The 17,861-nt window shown below is 40.2% G+C and overlaps 3 protein-coding genes across 5 annotated transcripts in view; all 3 read left to right on the top strand.

Annotated features, from left to right (window-relative positions):
- LOC115102539 (homeobox protein Hox-C10a-like) overlaps positions 1 to 17,861 on the top strand; it is a 71,164-nt gene that overhangs the window by 10,012 nt on the left and 43,291 nt on the right. Inside the window, exon 3 of one of the 3 annotated variants that reach the window (XM_029622607.2) lies at positions 3,539 to 3,626. The exons of 1 other annotated variant lie outside the window; for it this stretch is intronic. The gene's annotated coding sequence lies outside the window, so the exon portion shown is untranslated. Of the gene's footprint in view, positions 1 to 3,538; positions 3,627 to 17,861 lie in introns of those variants that run through there. One more of the 3 variants, XM_065005498.1, reaches the window with a different exon arrangement.
- LOC115102540 (homeobox protein Hox-C9-like) lies at positions 1,545 to 5,388 on the top strand. Its single transcript, XM_029622608.2, has 2 exons — positions 1,545 to 2,451; positions 3,539 to 5,388. The coding sequence occupies exons 1-2, from the start codon at positions 1,836 to 1,838 to the stop codon at positions 3,784 to 3,786; spliced, it is 864 nt and encodes a 287-aa protein (XP_029478468.1). The 5' UTR covers positions 1,545 to 1,835; the 3' UTR covers positions 3,787 to 5,388.
- LOC115102541 (homeobox protein Hox-C8a) lies at positions 8,432 to 11,992 on the top strand. Its single transcript, XM_029622610.2, has 2 exons — positions 8,432 to 9,194; positions 10,284 to 11,992. The coding sequence occupies exons 1-2, from the start codon at positions 8,759 to 8,761 to the stop codon at positions 10,616 to 10,618; spliced, it is 771 nt and encodes a 256-aa protein (XP_029478470.2). The 5' UTR covers positions 8,432 to 8,758; the 3' UTR covers positions 10,619 to 11,992.

Below are 17,861 nucleotides of genomic sequence, written 5' to 3'. Positions count from 1 at the left end.
TATATGGATAACAGTTGTGATTAATATTAACACTATTTTAAACATTAGCTATAACACAACCAATGCTTTTGCCCAACTTTGCAAGTCAAACAACTCCCTTCGTCCCCACCACCCATAGTTATCTTTTACTACACAATCACTATAATATAAACCTGCTACAAGTTCCAGACTTATTAGGTGTTTACATGTCATTGTTCAAACGCTATGGATGCTATACAGACTACCGTACAAGGCCATGTTTTCATTGCAGGAAGTTCAAGTAATGCAATGAAATTAGATAAAGAAATGAAATAAATTATCAAATTTTTATATGTCTAAGTTTCCATTCCATTATTCAATTTAACGCAAAAAACGAATGACCTCCCTTGATATTTTAGGTCACCAACGCAATGACTTCGAGACATCACACTACCAGCTCTTAAATGACAAAACAAGACAGTGTCGAAGATGCCATCTTTAACTATTCAATAATAAGATTGGAGATAATAGGCTATGTCTATTTTTTATTTCTGACAACAACATTGTGGATTAGCGGTCTGTTTTACATTCGTATTGGACAATAAAAGCTCAAATGTAATATTTTGAACATGAAAGTATGTGATCTTACCATGAACCATCGTCGTTAAATGTGTTTGTGGGGTCAATAACTGCAGCAAATCGGAATCAGCCTTATACAGAGACTTATACAGATGGGCCTGGCTGAGATGAGAAGTACACACTCTGAAATGCACATTTTGTAGGCTATTGTTACCCGCAGAATATACACAGACTTCTGCTCTATCGGCATAAATGACAACAAAAGGCTTATGCTGGGATCAGAGATCAGCTAATACCATATTAGTTTTACAAAGAAGAACGTTTATTCGTCTTGCTTCAAGCCTGCATCTCTAGCCGGATTATTCCTTGAACCAATACCTCCTCTCCTCTGCAGCATATAGTCCCCCAGTCACTGTTGTTGCTGTCCGTCCTCAGCGTTCCAGTTTGATGGGACTTGTCCCACATGGACAGTGTTGCTTTTATGTTAAGATAGGAACTCGACTGCAGTTTTATTAACGACAAGTTTATGAACAATCAAATGGTCCTCGTAAAAATTTATTGAAGGACATAAAAACATGCACCGCCGGCCACTTGCCGAATATACCGCTGTAGTGTGCAAAGTTTCAAGCATCGTAGTAGTTTCAAGCATCCTCCTCATATCTAAAGCATACGTACTCAATTTTGGGAAAACATATCCCCATAATGCCAATTTGTAGTCCGTGCAAACTTTTTTCTTGTTCATATATTACATTACCTAAATTACAATATCATAGACTATCCAATATTATCCATGCGGTTCATGGTAATATAAAAAAGTAGAGTAACTATCTTTTCCCGATAAAAAAAGGAATAGCGTCATACAATGAAAAACGCAAAAGAATAAAACGCCTTATGTGTTAGAGAGTGAGTTTAATGATCTATTTTACTACTTAACTATGTCTATACGCGCATGAAACTGGACTACAGATATTGCGCACACTAGACAGAGATTGATTACATCAACAAATAGTGCCTGCGATTTCAAACCTAGCCAACCTTAGTCTGTTTTACGATATATTTGACTATTTGACTTATATTTTATCAACGTATAAATATAATACTGTTGAATTTACCTCTAATTCATCCAGGGGAAAACATCTGAATATGATTCTATAAGACATATATTGTGTAATGCTGTGATAACCCGCGCATTGATCCACTGTGCAATTTTTGTGGGGCAAAATATAATCACGTGTTGCTAAGGCAGCCAATTGCAGCTGGGGAAGCTTTGAGAAATAATTACCTGCGTTGATTGTTCTATGGGTAGATCAAAAAAAAGTACACACACTCCATATAATAATCGGATGCATGTAAAAGAGAACGGAACCATCGACATGTCGACCACGGGTCCCATAAGTAATTATTATGTGGATTCCTTGATACACCATGAAAGCGAGGATGTTCTTGCGGCTCGATTCTCGGCTCCTGGTTCGCACTCCACCGGCCCTCGTCCAACGTCCCTTATACCGGAGTGTGGTGACTATCCGTCCTGCAGCTTTTCCCCGAAACCACCCGTGTTTACTACCTCTTGGGCCCCTGTTCACTCCCAGTCCTCAGTGGTTTACCACCCATACAGCCACCAACCTCATTTAGGAACGGACTCAAGGTATGTGCGGTCATGGCTAGAGCCGATCTCGGGGACCATGTCCTTCCCTGGCTACCCAGCCAACGGCAGACACTATGGGCTGAAGCCCGAAGCCTTCCAGGAGCATCGAGCCGGTGACTGCCTCGCCTCCAACGGACGCAACTACACGGATTATCTCTACTGCACCTCCGCTGACATTCGAGAAAAGAACCAAACGAACATCCCTTCTCCCGAGACCGAGCTTTTGGCTTCCGGAAAGCATAAAGACGAGAAGCCAGAATTAGACCCAAGTAAGTTCAAGCCCCTTGTTTTACAACCGGGAATGGGGGGTGGGGTGGGGGGGTATTTGGATGAGATTCTGTCTGTGTTAATTGCGTTTGGTTTAGAGCTGGTCTATAGTGTCTCTTTCCCATAATATGCTCTTTCATTCATCTTTTCTTTCCTCGACTGAATCTTCTCTGCTCGGGGGCTACGTTGAGGACTTATAAAGAGACAAACGCTAGTAGGATTGGGCTATAAAACGACGAGCAGGTTATAAAATAGGTCTCAAAAAACAAGTCGGATACAGCCAGTGTGGATGTTGTGAATGTATAGGGACACTGAAATGTAAAATGCTCGCGTCTAAATCAATTAGGTAGCCTATTTTAAGTGCCAAATACTTCAACATTGATCGTCATTTTAATCTATTTTGGTGGTCACCATTTTGGTGGTTTATGCTACTATTTTATGTTATGCTAGTATGCCACTAACTCCATAAATAAAATAAAAAATACACTACCTTGAATTAACTTTTAAAGATAATCTCAATGGGATATTATGTTGCTATATCAAGCATCAAGTATATCCAGTAAAAGTGGATATTCTCAGAAAAAACACCAAAGAGAAACCCTGATAAATAACTATCATGGCAACACGGGAACACGTGGTGCCTATGTGTTGGTTATATGTTGTCTGTTGTCATAGGCTAAACGTTTTCCATTTCAAGCCAAATTCAGGTATAACGCCAAAAACAACTTGAGGAATGTTTGCAACATATTCGAGGGACTTTCACTACTGACTTGTAAAGGCTTGAACCACAGGCCGTTTTATGGGCCTATAAAGTGAATAAGCCCATTGAGTATTTTACGACGGCATTTCTCAGAAGTCCAAGAAAGAGAAAAGCTGGAAAAGCATCACTAAATGTTGTAGATAGGCCTACATGTTTAGACGTTTGTTGCCTACAGCATTACATTTGCTGATACATACTTTATCTGGAGATACACTAGTTTTGTACTGGAGACCCACGGGACAAGGCTATAGTCTAGGGCCATTGTATGATTGTTGTTTCATTTGTCATTGCTTCAAGTTTATTGCTGACTGATCATGTGTTATTTGCAGATAACCCAGTGGCAAATTGGATTCACGCGCGTTCTACAAGGAAGAAGAGGTGCCCTTATTCAAAATACCAGACTCTCGAACTTGAAAAGGAGTTTTTGTTCAATATGTACCTTACCAGAGACCGTCGATACGAGGTGGCAAGAGTCCTCAACCTCACTGAGAGGCAGGTCAAAATATGGTTCCAGAACCGGCGGATGAAGATGAAGAAAATGAACAAGGAAAAAACCGACGCCAACAAAGAACAATAATAAAGGAATTGTTACAAAAACGTCATCAGACAAAAACAAGCATCAGACAACAGTAAAATAACCACTATTGCCATGGACAACAACAAAGATAAACCAAAATACATCATGCTCACTTCTTCATGTTGGATTTTGGGTTGGATTTAGTTTTTGCATTAACCCCACCTTCCATGTTTGTTGCGAAATATTTTTTGTTTTATACGCTCTCCTTTCTTTGTCCAGTTTTAACGAACCCCTTTCCAAGAAAATAAAACATTCTGCACTTACTTTGAAGATACATGTATGTGTTTCTTTGTTATAAGGGACATTTGAATTCATGATATTTTGGACAAATTAAAAACTGCCCCGAAGTAAGGCCTATAAGAAAGAGAATACTTGAATTGTTTTAATTTCTTCACTCCATAATTTATGATGTCCCTGTGAATGTTTCTTCCATGTTTGTTCATTTTCTTTGCTATGGGTGTAGTAGCACATTTTATACAGAAAGAGACATCTGCCGTCATAACAAAATGTCTGTCTTGCGTCTATGTGGTAACGTAACCGTTTGGTGTACCTATTTGTGCATTTCATATTCAGTCGATTGTATAGGCACGTTTCATTCATTATATACGTGTAGATATAGGCCTACTCAAATATAAACATTACCACGAGGCTCTTGTATTTTCTGTGTTTCTTTTCAGACTCAAAGTAAAACAAACGTAAATATTGCATGCAATCTTACGACCAATTTAGATCCATATGTAGAACTACATTTTGGAACTTAAAGCGCACATTTGTGGCGCGTAAAATAGCCAATGTATCGATAATGATGTCAACACAAAGGCAACACGAACCGCATTTGTGTTAATCAGGAGAGAAAGACATGTAAGAAATGAAATATCCCAATTTCCCTGCACGTTGTGTGGAATATTGGAAGCAGATGGAACGTTTCCTAATCCTCTTTCTAGTATTTGCAAGCAAATCAGAATCTTTAGACTACCACTCTTTAGAGTGTGCCCATAAGTGGGTTATTTTTTCTCTCTCGTATAGATTGATGTAAGTTCGCCGACACATCAAGGTTGTTACTAAATATGATTTCACAAAACGTTTGTTTTATATTGTGCTGTTTTGATACAAATTATATTTGAATGCATGAATTTAAGGTTACCACTTGGTATGCAGAGGCCACCACATCTGTCCACAAACTACCACAGCTAGTTCGCATTGCACTGCGTAAACATCAAAGACATAGCCTATAAATCAAAATGTAGCAGTAAAATGTGTTATAGAACAAATAGGAAACAGTCATTACTCATATTTTGGAAAGGAAATAGACATTTATTTCGTGACAAAAACCGCAGAAGACAACTTCATATAAACATTTGGCCAATGAGCCTGTGTCGTCACAGGCCTAGCCATATGTGTCACGTGTAATAATGTATTTTCCTAAGCAAAAATACTAGCAGCTGCTTATGAAGATATTATTATATTTTTAACCTTTAACCATGTGTTGAGGCTCCTTTGCGTGTGCGTGAAGCTAAGGAAAAAGTAGTTAGGCTCGTAGGAATTCTGAACAAATCTTGTAGCAAACGCTATAGGCATAGTTTAAACCAACTTCTTCATATGCGAGAGAGTAATTATAATTAATGAATTGTAAGAAACCTATTTCGATCCATTCGTCTTGTTTGAAATGTAACGAAATTAAAGTTTCCTAATGTGAAAATAAATTCACGTCTGGCATTTGTTTCCTGGGCTCTTGGCCTAAATTGCCTTTTTGTGATGTTGAACAATATGGACAGGATGTTGTAATTTCAAAGCCCAATCCAGTGTATTTCCGCACAGGACAAAAACGCTGAGTTTACAGCCCTGTTGGAGCTCGGTTGTTTGTCTCAAATTCAGACGAACAAAGCAAACCCGACTAACTGGCTAGACGTCTGGGCTAAATTACTTTATGGTTTTAATGGTGGGACGGTGGGCGATGGTGGACTCGTTCAAAGGGGATTTGCTACAGCTAGTTTGTCTGTTGGGCCCACCGCAAACAAGCCTACTGCCTTCCCCCTGAGCAGGTCTCTCTGAGCACGGGAGAGTGGGCTATATGACCGCAAGAAGAGAGAAAAGCCTGTTCGTTATCTTAAGACAATCCATATGAAGAGAATGTCAAAAACTATTCTGAGGGGGTATACTTAAATAAAAGCAAATGCAAAATATTGGAGGCCCTATAAGGATATAGTTTATTTGACAGGTCGTAAAATGCATTTTCAACACATATTTGTGGCCCTATATTGATTACGTATACGACTGCATTTATTTCTCCCTCGTGTACGCTACGTCGATTTGATGATAGCATGCGTGGTGCAGATGAATGTTGGTGATCGAACTCAACACTAGATGACACTGTTGACCGACTGTACTGCTATGTGCTGCTGTGCTATGGCCTTGCGTGGTGCACGAATAGGGAGTTGGCTAGGCCAATGTCTATAGGTGGAATAACTGCAGTTTTCGTCATTCATCACATTTTTAAGAAAAAGGGTTGAAAGATGTGATATAATTGACTGTCTCACTTGTGTAGGTATGGGTACAGAAGACATAGATTATGACTTCGTTGAACCTTTTTATGCGCGTGTGGGGAGCCTATTGTACGCTATTTGTAGGATGGGTCACACCAAAATGAACCTACTTTTCCCATTCACACGTGTTATGTTATGACCTTTCACGTTAGTAGAACGTATACGCCTAATATGTGTAGTTGACTAAGAGCTGGTTTGTATACATGTTAATCAAATATCATTCATTATGCGTGGTTATAAACTATTAGCAACGCATCAAGCTTTATGTATAGGAGCTAACGTTAGCCGAATCGATTAGGTTGGTTCTGCATATTTGCATCAACATTGAAGGCCAATTAACATTTGGACTGACATTTGAAAACATAACATTTTTCACCTTAAGCGCAATTGAAATCAGTTCCTAGCCACGGTTTTTTATGGTAGTTGTGTGGTCTAGTTTTTCTCTGGAGAGGCGTGGACCTTGTACCATAAACCTTGTATCAACCACCCCATACTTAAGAGAACAGCAGACATTTCCGTATAAAAACAATATAGGCCTATCTGAAAAGATCTTCAAACAAGTAAAATGAACAAAAAGAGAACGTTTTTACTTCTACAATTGATTGACAAATAACACTGAATATTTGAATAAGCATTACCCCTAATAACGAACTATCACTAATATCAGATCCTAATAATAACTCATGATAATAATAATATGTTATTGCTATTGTAGTAATAATGTTGTTAATAGCATTTATAGGCCTACATCAGAAGCATACTATTATAGTCTAATTGTTTCTTAGTCCCTTTCAGTGCTTTTGTTGTTGAAACAGCAATCAGCATATTTATAGACTGTTACAGGTCTGTAAATGTTCTCTGTGGGCCTTTCATATTTTACGATGACGTGTAAAAATCGTCAGTAACACCACAAAACCAACACGAGCGCGCATTCAGGGAGAGGCCATGCTACAACTAAGCTATACACAACTGAAATAAACAACGCGCTATCGATATCTCCGCTGAAATAATGAGACATCTAATGTAGTCTAATGTAACATTTTATTAACTGAACGTGGCAGATTTACTACTTTTGCTCATAGGTTTAACAGGGTCAGTAGAGTGAGTCGGGTATACAGGCCTCATTTATGTTTGCTCATGCCGGGGTTTCATGGCCTTCTGTAGTTTAAGTGCTCAAGGGACTGGTAAAGCGCTTATAGTTAGTAGGCGTATAGCTCAAGTATGAAAACTTAACACTAATGTTGAGCTACAAGGGTTAGACATTTGAATGGGTTTGTGATTTTGTTAAAGATGCCATTATCATTATTATTTCCGTTATCATTATTAAAGCATTACACATTTGTAGTTAGTTATATGTGCTAGGCCTGGCCTGGCCGTTTATAGTTATACAGGCCTTTATTTTGTGTTACCCTGTCATAAATAGCAGGCAGTATAGTGGGCCCTCAAGCAGTGCTATTGTGTATTTATGGTAGGCTAAGCGAACAGCTAACAGCGTCCCTTTTTAAACCATTATTTGATATAAGGAATGGCTCTCAAACTATATACACTGGTTACATATGATGTCTTTATTAAGAACAAGGCCTTTTTTAATGTATTTGTTATATATGTGTAGCTTTACAGGGGTGGACTGGACCAAAAATCGGCCCTAGCATTTCTAACAAACTGGCCTATTATTTTCCCTTGAGCCCCCCACATGTCTAATTTTTTCGACCAGGCCCCCACACTGGCCATATTATCTTCCTTGAGGCCCCCATTATTAGCCAGATTTTTTAAAATCCAAGTTAGACAGGCCCACTGGGCAAAACATGGTCCAGCCCATCTGGCATTTGCCTGAAATGCCAGATGGCCAGTCCGCTCCAGTAGCTCTATGTGTCATAGTAATTTGGCCACAAAGACAACTTGAGAGTTCAGCTTTTTCACATGGTGATCATAGGCATCATATTGAGCTCATTTTTCTTGTTGTAGTAGAATGGTTAGTGCAGGTTGTCTATCATGGTGTATGTACACGCTGACCGCTTGGGTAAAAGATGAGTTGGGGGGGTTGTTGGGAGGGAGGATTATGGTGGGGGTGGTTGGGTGGGAAGCTAAAAAAAAAAAAGAAGGAGAAAAAAAGAGAAGCGCTTGTGACTGTGTCGGCGGAGCAAGCCAGCTATAACCTTAACACATATCCAAAGCACACGCCATGAGCCGGATTTGAGGCTGAAAAAAGGAAAACTACTGGAGATAGTGAGAAAAACTCGATGAGAAGAGTGTTGGAGCGCGAGAGAGCTGCCTGAGACTGTTTGTCCAAACGGGCAGCGTTTCTCCATCTAGTTCCGGTTTGTCTGTGTTCTGTGTGCGACTGGGAACCTAAACAAAAGGCTGCCACAATCCAGAACGGGGATATTCTACAACGAAGAAACCTTCCCTTGTTTAATGCAAACTAAACAATGAGCTCATATTTTGTTAACCCTCTTTTCTCCAAATACAAAGGAGGCGAATCACTGGAGCCAACTTACTACGACTGCAGATTCCCACAAAGCGTTGCCCGTAGCCACACGCTGGTCTACGGACCCGGGGCAGCTGCATCGGGCTTTCAGCACCCTTCCCATCATGTCCAGGACTTTTTTCACCATGGGACCACGGGGATCTCCAATCCTGGATACCAACAGAACCCCTGCGCGCTGGCTTGCCATGGAGACGCAACGAAATTTTATGGATATGAAGCTCTACCGAGGCAACCGCTTTATGGTACCCAGCAAGAGGCAAGCCTCGCGCAATACCCAGACTCTAAATCCTCTAACGGCTCTAACCCCGGAGAAGGACAAGGCCACTTAAATCAGAACTCGTCTCCCAGTATTATGTTTCCTTGGATGAGACCTCACGGTTAGAATTATTTTGTGTACTTTATTTCCCATATGTGCGAGTAACTATGTGTATTTGTGCGCGGTGTGTGTTTGTGTGCGTGTTTGTGCGTGTGCCTGCGTGCGTAAAAGCAAAAGTAAAAGTAAGGAATTGAGAATGTCTTTATTTATTGCGTTTTAGTGCAGCAGAATATACAGGTCAATTGATTACATAGCTATAGCGAGTATACACTATAAACATGAGTTATGCAATCTCAGATCTTATATGGTAGCCTGTAATATTAACGTATAAGCTTCTAACAAACAACTTAGGTTACCATGTAAAGAAAAAAAAAGTTGTCTCACTTGACAGAGGTATAGGTGACACGGATAGTGTTTTTCTTGAGAATATCTGTAATGACAAAAAAACTGAAACCCAGAAACCCAGAGTTATTTGAAGAACCTGAAGTACAACTTGTCCCCATCCCCTGCCATCCTAATTGAAATAGAGACCTACTAAACGGAGTGCCCAAACATTGTATGACCAAATTGTTACTGAAACAATAAACGATTTGTAATGCAAATTCTGCTATCCATCTCTTCACATGTCCTTGCCCTAAACCAAGCTAATAAGGTAATGTAGGGTGTGATAGAATTGATAATTTAACACATCATGGACTATCGTTTCAAGTGTTTTTATTGTTATCTTAGAAAAATATTTTAGGCCTAAAATACTTCCTCCGCAATCTGCAGAACAACGTGTATCTATTGTGTGTGTGCGCGCGCGCGTGTGTGAGAGTGTGAGAGAAAGTGTGTGTGTGGTTGTGAGTGTGTGAATGTGTGTGTTTGTGTGAGTGTGTGTAGTGCAGTTACCAGTTACATAATTGAAAAGGTAAACGTTACTAAACAGATCATATTTAATTTAAACTACAAAATAATAGACATGTGGGAATATATTAGATGTAGTTGTTTTTCCTTGATTTAAAAATATTAATTCCACCATCAAATTAACTCAGGAAAGTCCAGTCTGCGTTTTTCATTAAGATGATCAAATGACTGTAGTCCTACTAATAATATGTTAAAGACAATATCTAATACATATAAGCTAACCTTATTTACTATTTCATTTAAGCACCAGGGAGGCGGAATGGAAGGCAAACCTACAGTCGTTACCAAACACTTGAACTGGAGAAGGAGTTTCTCTTCAATCCGTACCTTACACGCAAGCGGCGGATCGAGGTGTCCCATGCCCTGAGTCTCACCGAAAGGCAGGTCAAGATATGGTTTCAAAATCGGCGAATGAAGTGGAAAAAAGAAAACAACAAAGACAAGTTTCCGGGCCAGAGAGGAGAGGCGGATGCTGATGCCGAGGCTGAGGCTGAGGAGGAGGGCAACGAGGACGGTGAAGGGGAAGAGGGGGAAGAGAAAGAAGCGGAAGAGAAAGAGAAAGAGGAGACCAAGGAGTGATTTTATGGTCTTTTTATGGTTATATGGCAGAAAAAGTGGAAAAAAAGAGGAACCATATTGACGATGAAAGGAGGGAAGGAGGCAGAGAGCGTCAACTTTATGGCCACTGTTTTATTAGTCAACAAGGAAAAGGAAAAAAAGATCCCACAGATATTGCTGGCATACTTATGTATGTATTTCTCCCTCTTCACGATGAGTTATATGGATGCAAATTAGTTATTTTGTAGTTTTTTACTTTTCCTTACAACATTTACATTCGGCAATATTGCATTTAGAAAATGTATCTTATACGTGATCTCTGTATGCGTGATCTCTGTTTAAACGCATGTTTAATGGAGTAGGCTATAGGCCACTTTAGATAATTTATTTGATAAAAAAAACTGATTTGATGTAATCTCCTAACAAAAGCATAGCCAAACAAATACACATAGGCAGACAGGGCAAGGTGCAACAACACTTAACCAATGCCAACTAATCCTGTAAATAGAATTCAAATTCACAATGGACAAATAGTTGCCATTTAAAATCGTAAGCAAAATGTAACTCAAAAATATGTTTAATGTTTAATGTCATGACAGCAGTGTGACTTCCGAGGAAATAACATTGACTAGCAGGCCCATATGTAAAACACATTTTATTGTTCTATTCAGTTTTTTTTGTATTATACTTCATTGTCATTTGTGGTGAAGAGCCAAGACAAGGATATTTAGTTCTTACTTCAGATAGGATTTTGGTAGGATTACCAAGGACATGCAATCGTTTTAAATCCTTAATAAAGATGCTACCTAAACCTGGGGAAATTGCAATAGAGATTTCTAAATAGAGATTTCATATGATATTGTTTTTATAGTGTTATATTAACGTTATATTATTCAGTTATGTATTATTTACCCAATATATACCTATGCTTGTTTAAGACAATTTGTGAGTCTTAGGAAGACAAAGTTAGCTAAAAGCCAAGTAACCGATTTGGCAAGATTGTACCAGGGCACAACCTACTAAAACAGAACTTTGCCTTTTACTGAATTTGTATTCCATAATAACGGCACTGCTATGTTTAGACTAAAACCTATATTTCCCCCAACAACTAAAACTGCCTATAGAAAACTTACATGACTGTATGATAATAATACCTGCTACAATTAGCCTACAACGATTTTAAAAAGTAATGCGTGTTATTTTAATGTGCTGGTGATAATACCGTAGTTTTTTTGCACTGAATATAATCTTAATGTACGTCTTGTTATATTATTGATGTGAACAGTATGCTCGTTTGCTGGTGTTTCTCACGTGAAAGACGGAATTGTGTATCTCCGCCATTGTTGTTAACGTAAAAATACGAATAAACAAGATGGCTCACCATCGTACCTCTTCTTTTATGGCCGTAAGAACTTGTTGACTGAATGACTGAGCATGTCTAGGCCACTGTTTCTATGCTGTCTGTCTACGCTACAGGGAGCGACCCACCATGTACATACAGTATCGATGCCCTACAAAAGCATTTTAGATCAATGAGACACGGTCGATTGTTAGAGTGCCGATAGCCATTAGACATTAGATCTGATGCAACTATTGACACTCATGGTAACATTTGACTTGAAGTTGCACTTGCAGCCTAGCATATTATTCCATAGTGTGCCTTGTCGACGACCAGAAGCTTCTCGGTGTCACAGGGCGACTGCAGAAGTTAGGCTATATGGAATGCAATAGGATACCACAGTTGACTTCTTTCACAGTGTAATGGTGGAAACAGACAAGTCTGCACCCCATTAGTCACTGATATAATTACAACGTTGTTACATATAGTTACAATGTTATCACCACAGCAATTGAAATGATCAGTTGCTATGCGGTTTGTGGCTACTCAATGTGACCCAAGTAATACAACGATTTGATGGATTCTCAAATTAACTTAGAAATATGTCACTCCTATTACAAATCGTTTTAAGAGATAGTTATCCAGTATCATGTACAATCAGATTTGTTGTTTTGTAGGTCTGTTGGAGACAGTCAACAATCTCAAAACAATTGTCTAATGTTATTGATATCAGTTGAAGCTGTATCAATGAGTAACTATGTCCTGTTCAAAAGCAATCATACTATTTAATGACAAGTTGACATTTAGTCTTTGACGTGACCTTATATGAAGTACATCCCTGAAATTAATTATGAGGCACAATACTAGTTTTTTTTTAGGATAAGGAGAGCCTTTCCTATGATTTATATAAATTCTTGTAATGAGTAAATTGTGAAGTTTGCTTCAGGGGGGATTATAATGGACAAAGGTATGGGCCTGTTTCCCTGCACACCCTCTCTTTCCCAGCCATGTTGTAGCTGCAGCAGAACATGTCATATAGTGGTTGACCATTAGGCGGTGCAAGCCAGTAGTTCGGCCAATGATGCATATATGTGTGTACATTAGTACAAAACTTAAAAGAAACGAAAAACACTTATGCTCACTGCACTTACTGAGGTTAAATATCGTCTATGGCCTCAAAGCCTTCGTCAGAGCTTTCAAATAGATAAACATTAGACACATTTACACATTCCTACATACACTGTCTATACAAAAGTATGTGGACACCACTTCAAATGAGTGGATTTGACTATTTCAGCCACACATGTTGCTGACAGGTGCCTACAATCAAGTGCACAGCCATGCAATATCCATAGACAAACATTGGCAGTAGAATGGCCTTACTGAAGAGCTCAGTGACTTTCAACTTGGCCCTGTCATAGGATGCCACCTTTCCAAGTCAGTTCGTCAAATTCCTGCCCTGCTAGAGCTGTCCGGTCAACTGTAAGTGCAGTTATTGTGATGTGGAAACGTCTTGCAGCAACAACGTGGTAGGCCACACAAGCTCACAGAATGGGACCAGCGAGTGCTGAAGCGAGTAGCTCGTAAAAAATGGTCTGTTCTTGTTTGCAAAAACACGAGCTCTAAACTGCCTCTGGAAGCAATGTCAGTACAAAAACTGTTAGTCAGGAGCTTCACAAAAGGGGTTTCCATGGCAGAGCAGCCGCACACAATCCTAAGGTCCCCATGTGCAATGCCAAGCATCAGCAGTAGTGGTGTAAAGCTCACCACCATTAGACTCTAGAGCAGTGGAAACGTGTTCTCTGGAGGGATGAATCCAGTGTGGTCGGTGCCATTGAGGGAGGACAAGAACAAATTATTGAGCATGTTTTACAGTACATTACAGTTTTTAATAGGACCGATGGTAAAGGCAAATTAACCACTCCCTGCCGGATCCTTACAAGGCACCCGACCTTCGTCCTCGATATCTCCGTCTCTTTCTCTTGCGAATGACAGGGATGAGGGCCTTGTCGGTTGTCTGGAGTAAATCCCTCATGTCCGACTCGTTAAAGAAATAATTGTCTTTCAATACGAGGTGAGTAATCACTGTCCTGATTTCTAGAAGCTCTTTTCGGTCATAAGTGACTGTGGCAGAAACATTATGTACAAAATAAGTTACAAATAACACAAAAAGACACACACAATAGCACAATTGGTTAGGTGACAGTAAAACGGTAGCCTTTCTCTCCGGCTCCATCATTATTATTTTGTACATAATGTTACTGCCACCATCTCTTATGACCGAAAAGAGTTCTAGAAATCATGACAGCGATTACTCCAAGCACGCAGGGCCAGACGGATTACCAGGACGTGTACTCCGAGCATGCGCTGACCAACTGGCATGTGTCTTTACTTACATTTTCAACCTCTCCCTGTCTGAGTCTGTAATACCAACATGTTTCAGGCAGACTACCATAGTCCCTGTGCCCAAGAACTCTAAGGTAACCTGACTAAATGACCACCGACCCATAGCACTCACGGCTGTAGCCATGAAGTGCTTTGAAAGGCTGGTCATGGCCCACATCAGCACCATTATCCCAGAAACCATAGACCCATATCAATTTGCATACAGCCCCAACAGATCCACAGATGATGCAATCTCTATTGCTATCCACACTGCCCTTTTACACCTGGACACTTCAGATTTATGTGTGACCACGTGTGGAATTTAGATATTAACTCTGCGTTTGGACCATTGGGTTATGGACAGGGCTGTACTGGCCTTCTGCCATTACAGGCAAATGCCATACGGGCTGGTCCGTTTTTAGCCCAGTGGGCCTGTCAAACTTTATTTGTTCTTGTGCAAAATTATCATTAACTGGATAATAATGGGGGCCTCAAGGAAATAAATTGGCCAGTTTCAGGGCCTTGAGGAAGAATGGGCCGGGTTTTAGATTTTTGGTCCCAGTCCGCCCCTGGTTATGGATGAAGGTCTACATGGTTCTATGAATACAGGGACTGAAGGTCCAACAGTAGGAAAGCAGTCATCTTTGTTCATCAGTGGTTCAGTACATAGAATCATAGAAAATAATAGTACTGGTTCATTAGAAACGGAAATTCTTATTTTTCTCATTTGTTGCCAGTGATGTCTGGTGAGGACCTGTCTTACAACAGGCCTACAAGCCCTCAGTCCAGCCTCTCTCAGCCTATTGTGGACAGTCTGAGCACTGATGGAGGGATTGTGTGTTCCTGGTGTAACTCGGGCAGTTGTTGTTGCCATCCTGTACCTGTCCCGCAGGTGTGATATTCAGATGTACCGATCCTGTGCAGGTGTTGTTACATGTGTTCTGCCACTGCAAGGACGATCAGCTGTCCATCCTGTCTCCCTGTATCGCTGTCTTAGGTGTCTCACAGTACGGACATTGCAATTTATTGCCCTGGCCACATCTGCAGTCCTCATGCCTCCTTGCAGCATGCCTAAGGCACGTTCACACAGATGAGCAGGGACCCTGGGTATCTTTCTTTTGGTGTTTTTCAGAGTCAGTAGTAAGGCCTCTTTAGTGTCCTAAGTTGTCATAACTGTGACCTTAATTGCCTAAGCTGTTAGTGTCTTAATGACCGTTCCACAGGTGCATGTTCATTAATTGTTCATGGTTAATTGAACAAGCATGGGAAACAGTGTTTAACCCTTTACTATGAAGATCTGATAAGTTATTTGGATTTGAACTAATTATCTTTGAAAGACAGGGTCCTGAAAAAGGGATGTTTATACTGCAGTGTTGGAGACAACAACAACAACAGGAGAAGTCTGTTTCTCCCATATCTTGAAGAGACATTTGATAAATATAATTTTTGTTTACTATGAGCAAATCTGGTAAGGTGTCTAATATCTTTGCTATCATACACTGTTGTTCACCTGCCTTAATCTAATTTTCTAAAAGAAAGATTAAAGCACTTAAGCAGAGCTAGGTTTTCAATTTTCTTAGCAATCTTCCCAGGCAAAAGATCGTAGGGCGGTGTGACTAGAACACACACACATACACTACTGTTCAAAAGTTTGGTGTCACTTAGAGATTTCCTTGTTTTTGAAAGAAAACCACATTTTTTGTCCATTAAAATAACATCAAATTGATCAGAAATACAGTGTAGACATGGTTCATGTTGTAAATGACTATTGTAGCTATAAACGGCTGATTTTTTAATGCAATAACTACATAGGCGTATTGAGGTCCATTATCAGCAACCATCACTCCTGTGTTCCAATGGCACGGCACATTGGGTTAGCTAATCCAAGTGTATCATTTTAAAAGGCTAATTAATCATTAAAAAATAATTTTGCAATTATGTTAGCACAGCTGAAAACTGTTGTTTTGATTAAAGAAGCAATAAAACTAGCCTTCTTTAGACTAGACAGCATTTGTGGGTACAATTACAGGATCAAAATGGCCAGAAACAAAGAACTTTCTTCTGAAAGTTGTCAGTCTATTCTTGTTCTGAGAAATTAAGGCTTTTCCATGCGAAAAATTGCCAAGAAACTGGAGATCTCGTACAAGGCTGTGTACTACTCCCTTCACAGAACAGCGAAAACTGGCTCTAACCAGAATAGAAAGAGGAGTGGGAGGCCCCGGTGCACCACTGAGCAAGAGGACAAGTACATTGGAGTGTCTAGTTTGAGAAACAGACTCCTCACAAGTCCTCAACTGGCAGCTTCATTAAATAGTACCCGCGCAGACACTGGACAGAAGAACTCTGCCTAGAAGGCCAGCATCCCGGAGTCCCCTCTTCACCGTTGACGTTGAGACTGGTGATTTGCGGGTACTATTTAATAAGTGACCCCAAACATTTGAATGGTAGTGTATACACACACAGAAACACACACACACGTCACCAAAGAACTGATTAAACACACTGTTTTGCAATGAAGGTCTACAGTAACCTCAACAGCACCATCGTGTAGCCAGAGGACAACTATTTCACATCTTTCTCTGGTTATATGGGCTTCAGTACAAAACATAAGAGGCTTGTGATTCTCACCCCCTTCCATAGACTTACAGATTCAATTATGACAACTTCCGGAGGACTTTCTCCAACCTATCAGAGCTCTTGCAGTATGTAACATCTTGTCCATCTAGTACTGAAAGCATATGCTACAGCTAGCTAGCACTGCATTGCATAAAGCAGTGTTTCACAAACTCTGTCCTGGGGACCCCAAGGGGCTCACTTTTTTTTTTTGCCCTGCACTACACAGCTGATTCAAATGATCAAAGCTTAATGTTGAGTTGATTATTTGAATCAGCTGTGTGGTGCTAGGGCAAAAAACAAACCGAGTTTGGGAAACACTGGCATAAAATGTGTTGAATAGTTGACTCAAAGAGAGAGAAAGACAATAGTTGAACAGATTTGAACAAAATAATATGTGCCGAAATAAAGGATATGCAGCAGAGAATAAAGGATATGCAGCAGAGAAAGAGAGTGAGAGAGCGAGAGAGAGAGAGCGAGAGAGAGAGAGAGAGAGAGAGAGAGAGAGAGAGAGAGAGAGAGAGAGAGAGAGAGAGAGAGAGAGAGAGCGAGAGAGAGAGAGAGAGAGAGAGAGAGCGAGAGAGAGAGAGCGAGAGAGAGAGAGAGAGTAGAGAGAGAGAGAGAGAGAGAGAGAGAGAGAGAGAGAGAGTAGAGAGAGAGAGAGAGAGAGAGAGAGAGAGAGAGAGCGAGAGAGAGAGAGAGAGAGAGAGAGAGAGCGAGAGAGAGAGAGAGAGAGAGAGAGAGAGAGAGAGAGAGAGAGAGAGAGAGAGAGAGAGAGAGAGAGAGAGAGAGAGAGAGAGAGAGAGAGAGAGAGAGAGAGCTATATTTTGTTGTATTTTTATCTTTCTTAGTTTACCTTTCAATTACCTTTCAATTCAATGCTATTTCTGTTAGCTTGCTTTCTATGGCTAACCAACACGCCAACTC

The sequence above is a fragment of the Oncorhynchus nerka genome, linkage group LG20 (genome assembly GCF_034236695.1).
Source record: "Oncorhynchus nerka isolate Pitt River linkage group LG20, Oner_Uvic_2.0, whole genome shotgun sequence".
NCBI lineage: Eukaryota > Metazoa > Chordata > Actinopteri > Salmoniformes > Salmonidae > Oncorhynchus > Oncorhynchus nerka.
The sequence above is the reverse complement of the archived record's forward strand: the minus strand, read 5'-3'. Positions and strand labels throughout refer to the sequence as shown.